This window comes from Gadus morhua, chromosome 15, assembly GCF_902167405.1.
Source record: "Gadus morhua chromosome 15, gadMor3.0, whole genome shotgun sequence".
NCBI classification, from domain to species: domain Eukaryota; kingdom Metazoa; phylum Chordata; class Actinopteri; order Gadiformes; family Gadidae; genus Gadus; species Gadus morhua.
The window spans coordinates 10,155,549-10,169,204 of NC_044062.1; the positions used below are offsets into that span (position 1 = coordinate 10,155,549).

The 13,656-nt window shown below is 50.4% G+C and overlaps 1 protein-coding gene across 1 annotated transcript; it reads right to left on the reverse strand.

Annotated features, from left to right (window-relative positions):
* Positions 1-5,047: 5,047 nt before the first annotated feature.
* pkdcca (protein kinase domain containing, cytoplasmic a) lies at positions 5,048-11,686 on the reverse strand. Its single transcript, XM_030378713.1, has 7 exons — positions 10,798-11,686; positions 8,102-8,224; positions 7,348-7,625; positions 7,029-7,108; positions 6,581-6,685; positions 5,901-6,074; positions 5,048-5,658 (listed from the first exon to the last, which is right to left on the reverse strand). The coding sequence occupies exons 1-7, from the start codon at positions 11,548-11,550 to the stop codon at positions 5,573-5,575; spliced, it is 1,599 nt and encodes a 532-aa protein (XP_030234573.1). The 5' UTR covers positions 11,551-11,686; the 3' UTR covers positions 5,048-5,572.
* Positions 11,687-13,656: the final 1,970 nt, after the last annotated feature.

The window sequence follows — 13,656 nt, forward strand, 5'->3', positions numbered from 1 at the left end:
CCGAGTCCTGCCGCCTGCAGAGCGTCTAGGCCGGGGAGACATCCTCTGGGAGGCCGCTGGGGAGGCAGCGCCACCGTGCGTCCAGTCGGGCGGAAACTAATCTGGAATAATACATTAGAACCATCAATAGCGCTGTTGCAGGATACTACCACCATATCTACTATAATATACCGCAGCAGGCCCATGAGGAACACACTGGCAGTATACTGCAGTAGTTCCTCCAGAGGGTCTGGTGTTCCTCCAGAGGGTCCGGTGTTCCTCTAGACTAGAGGGTCTGGTGTTCCTCTAGACTAGAGGGTCTGGTGTTCCTCTAGACTAGAGGGTCTGGTGTTCCTCCACAGGGCCTGGTGTTCCTCCACAGGGCCTGGGGTTCCTTCAGAGGGTCTGGTGTTCCTCCAGATGGCCTGGTGTTCCTCCATAGGGCCTGGTGTTCCTCCATAGGGCCTGGTGTTCCTCCATAGGGCCTGGTGTTCCTTCAGAGGGCCTGGTGTTCCTTCAGAGGGCCTGGTGTTCCTCCATAGGATCTGGTGTTCAGGGCCATGAGGAGGCTCCTGGAGGAGGTTCTTGGAGGAAGCTCTTGGAGGAGACCTGTATTGCTGGGTCAGGGTTTGGCAAACAGGCCAATGTTATTGAGGCTCAGGAAGCCTAGGCGCTTTGGGCCAGAGTTTTACAGAGTTTAGGGAGCAGGAGACTCTCCACCTCGGATCCATCCAGCGGTCTGTTGACGTACCATCAGGTGTTCACCACCAGAGGGAGGCAGAGAGCCGTCAGCCGACCTTGAACACGTGTTGATACACACACGCTTAAATATAGACAAACACACACACGCAATGCAAAACCAACACACATCCAAGACTGGCAACACACACACACACACACACACACACACACACACACACACACACACACACACACACACACACACACACACACACACACACACACACACACACACACCAAACTAGTTTTGCCTCCATATGTCCTCAGCCCAACATACTGCCAGGACTCAGAAACACCTCGTTCGTCATCAAGTCTTTCTCTTACTCTGGAGCAGTCTCAACGGTAACAGAGCCGGACTGTTCCCTGGTTCTCCGAGAAAATAAACAGAACCCAACAGGGGCCGGGTCCCCGACAGACCCCCCCCCCCCCGACCTCTGACCTCCCTCAAAACACACAACCTCCCCCCCAGCCTGCCCCCTCACAGAGCCACAGCAAAACTCTGCTAGCTTAGCCCGGGAGCGTGTCTATGTTCCCCGGGTCCTATGTCTCCCTCTTTGTATGAGACTGCATGGGGAACATAGGACCCTTTTTAAAAAAGGGTCCTATGTTCCCCGATATGTATGTGACCGGGGAACATAGGACCCTTTTTTAGAAGGACCCTTATCTGGGAAAACGGTCCTATGTTCCCCGCAATCAATCAATCTGAAAAAGTAACAGACCGGGGAACATAGGACCCTTTTTCTAAAAAAGGGTCCTATGTTCCCCGGTCTGTTACTTTTTCAGATTGATTGATTGCCGGGAACATAGGACCGTTTTCCCAGATAAGGGTCCTATGTTCCCCGCAACAGTGGGGAGCATAGGACCCTTTTTCAGAAAGAGGGTCCTATGCTCCTTGGTATGTATTGCTACAGGGGAACATAGGACCCTTTTTGGGAAAAACGGGGAACATAGAACCTTTTTTTTTTAAAAAGGGTCCTATGTTCCCCGACCGGGGAACATAGGACGCGACCGGGGAACATTGTACGCATTGCGCTCATGTCTGAGCGCAATGCGTACAATTTTCCTTCTTCTCTTATCTGCGCCGCGAAAAACCAAAACACAATTACAGATCCTTCTCCGTTCAGTTATACTATCTGTACATATCCTGTACATTTCGTTGAAAGACTCCTGTAGGTTTATTAGAGCTGCCAGAGCAGCTTGACGGTCCAGCTCATGGAAATAATCCAACATGTTTGTTTATTTCCCTGTACTGGCGCATGTATTTGACGTAAACACGTACGCAACTTGAGCATATCTGAGCAGAGTTTTGCGTCTTGGCAGTGTAGACGGAAACGCTACGGCGGAGCGTATTCAAGTTTTCCACTCTGAAGGGTGGTTTCAGATTTTTGCCTTTTTAAGCCCCCAAAACGCCGTCACCATCTAAACAAAAGGCACATCCGATCAAATATTTTGTCGTTTTTGCCCACAAGCGTCCTCGTGTAAATGGGGCCTTACACCATAGGAGTAAAACGTACCGCCGTTCTATACAAATGGATAGCACCATTAGCTTAGCTAAGTTCTGCAACGGAAGGTTCCCAGATGGATATGCTGAGCAAATGCGAATCAATCCATCTGGCGGAGTCCGGTGTTTGGGTTTCACCCTCAAATTCCCCTTTTCCAGGTTGTAATTATTTGTCAAGTAATTTGAAAGTTTTTTGAGAAAGACTTGACTAAGATAATACTCAGCTGAAAATTGATTTTTTAAGTTCACTTATCTGTTCTAAAAATCCGTTCAAAAAGATGATGACGTCACATATTTTCATAATGCCAGAGGTCCTGCTTTACGGCAAGTAACTTTGGCACTTCCACACACATAATATATAAATACATAATATATAATAGATAACAATTAACTTTGACGGAAACTCCTCCTTAAGATAACGTTTCTGATGGTGCTTTAGCTTCAGATGCCAACAACCGGGGTCTCTAGTTATCAGTCACAAGTCCGTCCCTGACCAATCAGCATTCATTTGCAGAATGCTAGCTTGTACGGCCAACAACGGCCCAAACTGTAGGAAATCAAAAGGACATAAGCACTCATTCATTCGACTTTTGAACTATAATCTATATTGAACTTTATTGTAGATATAGAATATTTATAAATAAAATCTGCGATATTTCAACGACAAGCAGGTGAAAGAGATACATTTAGCCGTCTAGCCCCATATACCCCAATTCAATCTGCACTCGCCCGCGATCACCCCCAGTGGAATTATAATGGAACTGCAACCAAGTTCGATACAATGGGGCTCAAAAGAGAGTGCCAAGGCTTTCCGTAGACGGGCTCTGGTTTAGCCAAGGGTAAGCTTAGCCAAGGGTTCGCTAAGCCCAAGGGTTAGCTTAGCCTCTAGTGCCCCTTTCACACCGCCGCAAAATCGGGGCCGGTTCCGGGCCAGTTCGGAGCTAGGGCCAGGGCTTTGGTTTCACACCGCCAAAGAACCGGCTCCGGCCCCTAAAAACCGGTTCAACTCTGGCCCCACTTTAGAGCTGGGCTAGAACTAGAACCGCTTTTACGCCGGGGGCAGGGGGCGGAGTTATCCGTACCTTCATAAACAGGAAGACCAACGAAGACCGGCATTTTTTAAAACACCGAAGTAAACAATGGACGTGAATCCGTGTATGGTTCTTTTTTTTTCTGATTTTGTTTTAAATCGGAATATTCAAAGAACGAACCATACACGGATTGAATCGAAGACGAAATTGTTGTTGTTGTGTTTGAAACTGGCGCGAGGGTTCTTCTGCGCGCCTAACCTGACGCTTGATCATTGTGTGGTGGTTCAACGCGTCAACGCGCCAACGCAGCTAGATGAGTCCATGTCCATGCAAGTGAACGGAGCGTTCCCTCTTCGTCATAACTATCAAACCAAACATCCTTCACATTCACCGAGCGAACATTATGAAAGTAAAATGCCCATTTCTCGCTAAAAATGTTTCCATAAACGCATTTTTTGGCGTAACTATGTTACTATTTCCACCCAGAATAAAGAAAGATGTCGGCCGTATGCTTCTGTCCAAGCTCACTAGCGGAGACGTTTGCAGTGACGTCATGACGTTGCTCACGCCGGCTCCATGGCTGGCTCTGGCCGGTGTGAAACCAACCGGTTCTTAACTGGGGTAAGGCTGGAACCAGTTTGGAACTGGCCCTAGCACCAGCCCGGAACTGGCTCTCGGTTCTTTTTGGTGTGAAAGCGGCAAGGTGAGCTTAGCCCCGGGGGTGGCATAGCCTATGTGTTTGCTTAGCCCCAGGGTTAGCGTAAACCCAGGGTTAGCTTAGCCCCAGGGTTAGCATAGCACCAGGTGTAACTTAGCCCCAGGGCTAGCTTATGGTGTGTTCCAGATGCCTCGGCCATCAGCCTTACGAGTTGCATGTGTGTGGAATTAGATTAGGTATGTTTTTGTCGGCCGCACTCGGAATTCTGAGAGTAGACCGAGTTCAGTGAGGCAACTCGACAACAAAAATGGCCGCACACTTAAAGAGATTTATTTTCTTTGTATTTGTACCACATTGTCATTTAATGTTGATTTTAAAGGCTCTTACACACTTGATTACATTGCTACTTTAATGTAATGTATTTTACCTCAATTTATGCATTGCACGGTCATGCTGTGCGTGCAATAGAATGTAAAGTTGTGTTGTTTGTTTTCGAGCTGGTTTGCTGAAGAGGCTAATGTAGCTTACAGTAACAATGACTAGCCAATGACATGACACAATCACAAAGACGAACGGGAACGCTATAAGTGCTACGAGACAGGGAATTACGTCACAAGAGTAACTCGTAAGGCTGGTGTATGAGGCATCTGAAACACACTATTAGCCCCGGGGTTAGCTTAGCCCAAGGTTTAGCATAGCACCAGGGTTAACTTAGCTCCAGGGGTAGCATAGTACCAGAGTAAGCATTGTTTCATATTATTCTAGCCCTGATTAGCGTAGCCCAGGTGTTAGCAGTTAGACCAGCCTGCTCCTGTGTGTGTGTGTGTGTGCACAATTTTGTGTCTGCTGTGCATGAGTGTGTGTATTTGTGTATGAGTGTGAGAGGGAAGGTGTATGTGGGGGGCTAATTTGAGGGGTTAGATGTGGGGGAGGTGTAGGGTCAGATATCACCTCACTCTCCCTCTCTCCTGCTATTTAAGATTAGCGAAGCAAAACTAAATTCAATGAACAAGGAGTGAGTGTGTGTGTGTGTGTGTGTGTACTAATGAGGCGATTATGGTTGAATAACTATCATCCAATAATAAATCAGTGTAGACAATAAGCAGAACACGAACACATGAACACATGAAGTCCACAAAGAGCAGCAGGTAGTGTTTTATTATCCAACCAGGACATCCCATAATACCCTGAGACCTGGTCAACTTTCACTGAAAGCACCCCCCCTGAACTTGCTCGAAGGCACCGGGCATTTCCATTGGAAATCAGAATCACACCCACAACTTCCCTCTGCCTGCTCCACTGGGCCATAAGTAGAGGAAGAGATCATCATGTGACGTTACATGACAGGAAATCACTGGGCGTCAGTGCGTCACATGACATCACATGCCACCACATTACATCACATTACAATATAAAGGGTTTTTTCTTATTGTCATAATTATTACAATCATCACTAATATTTGCTTTGGTCGGTTTTGTTTTTGGAGGCGTGGTGACCTTTGACCCTGATAGAGGTCAGAGATCACTGCCCCTGAGGAACAGCAGAACCACCCTGGACCAATCACGCCTCCTCCACTCCCTACACACCAATCAGGTGTCTCGCGGTTTGCCGGGGACCCGCCCACAGACCATCAATCGATCCACTCAGAATGTTTGTTTGGATCAGCTGGCCAATCGGATGAAGGTTAGCTGTCCAATGGCGCGTCTCAGACCAGACCAACCAGACTTTAAATACACCAGTTGGTGGCCTGGAGGGAGGGAGGGAAAGAGAGAGAGAGAACTTGTAAATTGGTACATAATCTTCCACTTTTCCGCACTAATTAGAGCTAATATGCATCATCAGGTTACCATAGACAAGGTTAGCATAGCACCTAGTTAGCATTGCGCAGTGTTAGCATAGCGCTAGGTTAGCATAGCACCAGGTTACCGAAGCACCAGGTTAGCGTAGCACTATATTAGCATAGTGCTAGGTCTGCAGTGGAGGCAGCACCTGTCCATGTGGTCTGGTTCGTGAAAACGAGGGCGTGGCAGTGGGCGTGGTCTTCACACAGGCTCAGTGCCTCCCCCAGATCAAAGACGGCCAGCAGGCAGGCGTCCTGCTGGTAGGACGGCCAGCAGCGCACCTCCTGCCCCGGGATGGAGGAGTCCAGCACCTCCTTATAGCCTGGAGGAGGAGGTGGAGGTTAATCCAGTCAGAGGGGAATAAACAGCAGCCTTAGATACCCAACTGTTATACATACACAACAGCTGCTGAATCATATCTCATCAACAGGCTTGCCGCTACAGGTACAGCCACCTGGGCGGGGCTACCTGTGGGTGTGGCTTCCTGTGGTACTGTGGGGGTGGCAACCTGTGGGCGTGGCTACCTGTGGTACTGTGGGCATGGCTACCTGTGGCTCTGTGGGCTTGGCTACCTGTGGCTCTGTGGGCGTGGCTACCTGTGGTACTGTCGGCGTGGCTATCGGTGGGCGTGGCTACCTTTGGCTCTGTGGGCGTGGCTACCTTTGGCTCTGTGGGCGTGGCTACCTGTGGCTCTGTGGGCGTGGCTACCTGTGGCTTTGTGGGCGTGGCTACCTGTGGCTCTGTGGGCGTGGCTACCTGTGGCTCTGTGGGCGTGGCTACCTGTGGCTCTGTGGGCGTGGCTACCTTTGGCTCTGTGGGCGTGGCTACCTGTGGTGCTGTGGTTGAGGCTGTGCAGGTAGCTTCCTGTACGGTAGAGATGGAGAACCTCCTCCATCTTGGACAGAGTCTTCTCCACGCCCCAGCGCAGATCTCCTAGGAAACATCACAGTACCATCAACCACCGTAGTCATAGCAACTGCTCTGATATAACATCCAACATATAGTATATCCTTGGTACTCTACAGATCCTGTTTTAATATAACTGAATGCATGAGAGAGAGGGAAAGAGAGAGAGAGAGAGAGAGAGAGAGAGAGAGAGAGAGAGAGAGAGAGAGAGAGAGAGAGGGGAAGGAAAAGACCGCAACATCAGCCTTTACAGCTTGGCTTGTTGTGTCCTGCTTGTTGACATACCATCACTGATTAACCACCAGATAGAGAGAGAGAGAGAAAGCGGAGAGAGAACACAGTGGGATTTCTTGTCTGCTGGCGAACTGACCGGTGGCGTTGACGATGTTGTCCAGCAGGGGGCGCAGGGCGCTGGGAGCACTGTGGGGTAACAGGTAGGTGAAGAAGAACCTGCAAACAGACACAGATCATCTCTAAACCGGTCCAAAACGGTCTAAACCAGTCCAAACCGGTCGAAACTGGTCGAAACTGGTCTAAATCGGTTGAAACTGGTCCTAATCTCCACTCCACATGTGGTGTAGGTGGAGCTGTCCCACCTCTACAGGTGGTGTAGGGGGGTGTAGGTGAAATCGTCAAACTTAACGGGTGGTGTTAGGTGCTGTAAGGAGGTGCAGGTGGAGCTGTCCCACCTGTAGGCGTTGTAGAGGTTCCTCTTCTCGTTGATGTCCTCACAGCGCCCCCCGCTGCAGGGGAGGGTGAAGTTGCGTGCAGGGAACTGCAGGGTGCAGGCTTGGGGGGCGGAGCGGGGGCTGCAGGCCGCCTCCAGGGGGCTGGCGTCATCCAGGTCCGTCACCTTCAGCTGCCCCCCCACCAGGACAAACTGACGCGGCCGGAAATCCAGCAGGGCCAGCGAGCCCAGAGGGGAGCGGGACAGGAAGGAGAGCAGCCGGACCAGACTCAGACAGATCTACACACACACACACACACACACACACACACACACACACACACACACACACACACACACACACACACACACACACAAACACACGCAGAGACACACACACGCACGCACACACACAAACACACACACACACACACAAACACAGATGAGGTCTGGGGATCACAGGAAGTGGGAGGCAGTAATTGAAGCGCATCCCCATGGCGATAAGGATCAGGACCAGTGAGGCTGGAGACTCCCTCTGTCGTCATAGCAACGAACAGCTACTGAACTACTAGCGTCTTAACAGCAACCTGACCATGAGACCATGCATGTGTGTGTGTGTGCGTGCCTGTGTGTTTGTGTCTGCGTGTGTTTGTGTGTACCTGTTTGCGTGTGGTGTGTCCCTGCGTGTGCGTGTACCTGTGTGTGCGTGTATGTGTGTGTGTGTGTGTGTGTGTGTGTGTGTGTGTATGTGTGTGTGTGTGTGTGTGTGTGTGTACCCTGAGCCTCTGTTCCCAAGGCGTCTGCAGCAGGCTGATCATCTCCAGAGGGCTGCCCAGCTCAGTGATGGCCGTCACCGTCTCCTGGATACCACCGTTGTCCTGGTAACAGTAACCATACAGCTGACCACAACCACACGCACAGACACATGCACAGACACACACACACACACACACACACACACACACACACACACACACACACACACACACACACACACACACACACACACACACACACACACACACACACACACAACTTTAGTTAGTGTTTATCAAATATAGTGTAGACAAGTGCTCAGTTACAGGCAGACAGACAGACAGACAGACAGACAGACAGACAGACAGACAGACAGACAGACAGACAGACAGACAGACAGACAGACAGACAGACAGATAGAACAGACAGACGGACAGGAAAACAGATAGACGGATCAGGACTGTCTGGGGTTATCTCAACATGGAGGTTTGCCGTCTGCTGCACAAGGATTACACATCCCAGCCTGGTTCTCATTTCATAATAACACATTCCATTTATCTCTCTCCATCTCCCCCTGTCTCCCCCCCCCTCTCTCTCCCTCTCTCCCTCCCTTCCTTCTCGCTCCCTCGCTCCCTCTCTCCCTCTGCCTCTCTCCCTCTCTCTTTCTCTCACCCTCTCCCCTTCCTTCTCGCTCCCTCTCTATTTGAGCCCTAGTGTACATATGGATATCCATACATACATTATGATACCAGGGAGGGAGGCACCATATTGTGTGAGTTTGTGTGTGTGTGCGTGTGTGTGTGCGTGTGCGTGTGCGTTTGCGTGTGCGTGTGTGTGTGTGTGAGGGGCCACTGACACGTGATGTAGAGCAGAAGCTGAACAGGAAGAGGAGGAGAGAGAGAGAGAGAGACAGAGGGAGAGGGAGAGGGAGAGGGAGAGAGAGAGAGAGGTCTGAGAATGTTTCTGGTGAAAGGTTAAAAAGTTAATCCCTGCCTCATTACTATCAGCTAGACTGGCTTTGACACACACAAACACACACACATGCACACACACACACACGCGCACACACACACACACACACACACACACACACACACAGACACACACACACACACACACACACACACACACACACACACACACACACACACACACACACACACACAAACACACACACACACACACACACACACACACACACACACACACACACACACACACACACACACACACACACAAACACACATTTGCATGAACACACACACACACACACACACACACACACACACACACACACACACACACACACACACACACACACACACACACACAAAAATAGACACACTCATATACACAGGCACAAACATTATCAAACACAGATACACAAACACATACACACAGACATACACACACACACACACACACACACACATACACAAACATTCACAAACACTGACACATTCACACTTCAGGTACAGACTCCTAACTCTAGAGGAAGGTACAGACTCCTTGCTCTAGAGAAAGGTCTCCTAACTCTAGGTACCGACAACTCTAGAGAAAGGTACAGACTCCTAGCTCGGGTGAAAGGTACAGACTCCTAGCTTGAGTGAAAGGTACAGACTCCTAGCTCGAGTGAAAGGTACAGACTCCTAGCTATAGCGAAAGGTACTGACTCCTAACTCTAGAGAGAGGTTCAGACTACTCGCTCTATTGAAAGGTACAGACTCCTAGCTCTAGAGAAAGGTACATAATCCTAATTCTAGAGAATGGTTCAAACTCCTAGCTCTAGAGAAAGGTCCAGACTCCTAGCTCTAGAGAAAGGTACAGACTCCTAGCTCTAGAGAAAGGAACAGACTCCTAGCTCTAGAGAAAGGTACATAATCCTAACTCTAGAGAATGGTACAAACTCCTAGCTCTGGAGAAAGGTACAGACTCCTCGACCAAATTAATATTTTTTACTCATACTGTTATTTTACACCAGTCAAATGGTCACAATGTTCAGATTTAATCTGAGATTAAAATCCTAGAACCTCAGGGCTTCATTTAATCCAGAACAGATTATTGCTCTCTTATCCTTTGACAATTTGAAGATGACTTTCTATTTATGAGTATCAAAATTGAATATCCTCTGTACATGTATAATATGACATATAGAATATAATATATATCATTCACTTAGATACCCAATGACCTCCTCAATGAAATGAAATGCTGCAACAAAGCCCTGTTATATCTAGTATATTAGTGTACTAGATGCTATATATGATATTAGATGTCATATTAGTGTATTAGATGTTGTATTAGTGTATTATATGTTATATATTGGATGTTTTATTACTGTATTAGATGTTATATTAGTATTATATTAGATGTAGGCCTATTAGATGTTGTCTATATATATCGTATACATTAGTGGACTAGATGTTGTATTAGTGATATAATTTAGACGTTAGTGATGTACAAACGATATTAGTGTATTCGATGTTGTGGGACGCTGTCTCCTACTTTGAGGACGTAAGATGTTATACCGGGTATATATTAGATGTAACATATATTAGATGCTATATCTGATACGTACTAGATGTTAAATATAATGGTGTACTAGATGTTGAGGTCGCTGTCTCGTACCTTGACGACGTTAGATGTTATATCTGGATAGGCCTACTAGATGTTACATTAGATTAGTGAACTAGATGTTTAAGTCGCTGTCTCGTACCTTGAGCACGTTGGGGTGCTGCAGGGTCTCCATCAGGACCATCTCCTTGATGATCTTGAAGGAGGAAAGCCGGTAGCAGGCCCCGGTGTCCCCGTAGCGCCTCGCGCAGGTCTCCATGTCGTGTCCCGCGAGGTCCACCGATTTGAGCGCCACGGAGAGGCTGTGGTTCAGAGCCGCCCGGTGCACCGCCTTGGTGTAGCCGGAGCCCAGGTACCGCACGTCAGTCACGGCGGCCAGGCTGCCGCAGCCAAGCGCGTTACCCCCGCTTGACAAACCGGGACTCCCGCTGGTCCCGTTGGGTCCACCGGTGGGTCTTTCCTGGGCCCGGGCCGGGTCCCCGCCGTCTCCCGGTTCTGAGTCCATCAGCCTCCTCCTCTCGAGCGGACGGCCAGGGTCTGCGTGCCCCGGCCGCCGCGCCTGGAGTTGGCGTCGGTACCGTAACACTTCATCGTAGCGCTCGCGGATCTGGAGCTCCAGCTCGCGGAGGCTCCCCGCGGGTTCCACGGGGGTCCCGGGCTCACCGGCCGGATCTGCAGTCTCGCCGACGTGGAGGCGCGAGTCTCCCATGTCGCCGGCAGGGCGCGCGTGTTTCTCCCGGTAGAACCGGGCGGTGCCCCCGCCAGCAGCCCGGGGCTCGAGCCCGGGGGGCGCGGGGAGGAGACTCATCCACGTCGCGAGGAAGAAGGAGAGACACAAGCCCGCCACCACCACGAGCCTCCTCCTCCTCTTCATCAGCTCCTCGAGCGGGAACATGGAGCGCGTCTACGACGCGGTCCAAGTCTCGTGTGCTGCCGTCCTCATGCTGAGCGCGGGTTCGATGCCCCACTAACGGCTGCTCGCCGGGTTGTGGTCCGCAGACGGCGAGGCTCGAGCAGCACGAGTCATTACCCCCCCCCCCCCCCCCGCCTCCCTGTCTCACTCCCTCCCTCTCTCACACTCAATCCCACAGAAGCGCGCGCGCGCACATGCACGCACGCACGCACGCACACACACACACACACACACACACACACACACACACACACACACACACACACACACACACACACACACACACACACACACACACACACACGGTGACGCAGGGTGAGTGACAGCTGACGGTTCTGTGGGCGTCTTTCCACCCCGAGGACACGGAGTTAAAGAGAGCTTCGGACCACATTACCCAGAGTGCACCTGTGGACTTGTTGTATGATAATGTACTGGTTAATAATGTACTGGTTAATAATATACTGTTTATATGATAATGTACTGGTTATTATATGATAATGTAATGGTTAACCGGGGTAAGCGGGGTAACCGGGGTAAGGACCAGTCGTCTCCGGCCCCGGGGCGGGCTGAGGGCATTACATCATTACGTCATTACGCTCCGGGCTGCGGATCCCGAGCAGATGTTATGGGAGAACCGGAAAGGGAAAGTGGTGAACAGCCACCGGACCGCGTTGGTGGCTCCGGTGCGCGAGGCGGACTCCTCCGGACCGACCGGCGGTCCTCGTGAACCTGCCGTTATGACGTCATCGTTCAGCGGATTACCGCTGGACGGACCCCCGCGGACCCTCATTACCGACCGCAGGCCATGGGGTGCGTTTGCGTGCGTGTGTGTGTGTTTATGTTTGTGTGTGATTCAAGTGTGAGCGTGCGTGATCGTGTGTGTTCGTGTGCGTGTGCGTGTGTGTGGTGGGTCACGGGTGTTGTGTGTGTGTGTGTGTGTGTGTGTGTGTGTGTGTTCGGGAACATCATCCTGCGTAACTTTGGTTCTTCTTTGAGTTTCCCGCCGGAGAGCCGCTGCGGTGGGGAGGAGGACTAATCCTCTGCTCTAAGATAAGGAGAACGGACCGACGTCCCCTCAAACGGCTCCCTTAATTAAGACGCTCTGCATCACAATTGGCTGACGGATTAGCGGCAGGAATGTATGACCCCCAGTGAGAGCCTTTGTCTCTCTCTCTCTCTCTCTCTCTCTCTCTCTCTCTCTCTCTCTCTCTCTCTCTCTCTCTCTCTCTCTCTCTCTCTCTCTCTCTCTCTCTCTCTCTCTCTCTCTCTCTCTCTCTCTCCCTCTCTCCCTATTTTTTTTCTCCAGAGATTCCAAAAAACAAAGGTCAATTTAACAACAGGAATGTATCAACCACAGACACCCACACACACACAATAAAAAACTGGGATTCTTCTTTTAACACACTATAAACTGTGAAGTGTGTGTGTGTGCCTTTGTGTGTCTGTGTATGCACTTTGACCAGTTGCAATAAGCATCACGTCCACCCACAGAGAGAGATGAGATAAAAAGAGAGAGAGACTGAGCAAGAGAGAGAGAGAGAGAGAGACTAGAGACTGAGCGCGAGAGAGAGAGAGAGAGTATTACTATTATTAGTTTGTGTATTGAATTGATTGGGTGATATTGTGGATAAATATGTCTCCTCTGTCCTTCATCTGTGAATGAGTGTGTGTGTGCGTGTGTGTGTGCAGGGCCGACGGACTGCGGGTGTAAAGTGGACAGGCTTGGGGGGGGCCCAAAGCAGAGGGGGGCCCATGGGAATAAAATAAAAAATAAACTATTTCTTTCGAATTATCTACCACCCCCTAGTGGTATGAGCCACCCCCCCCCACCCCGTCAACAGTCTTCCTCCACCCCCCCCCCCACCCCGTCAACAGTCTTCCTTCCCCCCCCCCCCCCCCCCCCCCCCCCCCCCACCCTTCAACAATTGTTCCCCCCCCCCCCGAACAAACAAATCCGCGCGGGGCTGGTAGGGGAATTCGAGGGGGGGGCCCATCAGTACCTCTTGTATACAGGGCCCAGAATTTGGTGCTACGGCCCTGTGTGTGTATGTGTGTGTGTGTGTGTGTTTGTGTGTGTTAGCGGCCGTG

What these genes read in the sequence shown, in the direction of transcription:
- pkdcca (XM_030378713.1), bottom strand. Translation starts at nt 11,550, where the DNA reads ATGTTCCCGCTCGAGGAGCTGATGAAGAGGAGGAGGAGGCTCGTGGTG. An exon ending in AGCACCCCAACGTGCTCAAG is followed by an intron (nt 8,225 to 10,797) that starts GTACGAGACAGC and finishes GGTTGTGGTCAG; the next exon opens with CTGTATGGTTACTGTTACCA. An exon ending in GAACCAGACCACATGGACAG is followed by an intron (nt 5,659 to 5,900) that starts GTGCTGCCTCCA and finishes CCCTCCCTCCAG; the next exon opens with GCCACCAACTGGTGTATTTA.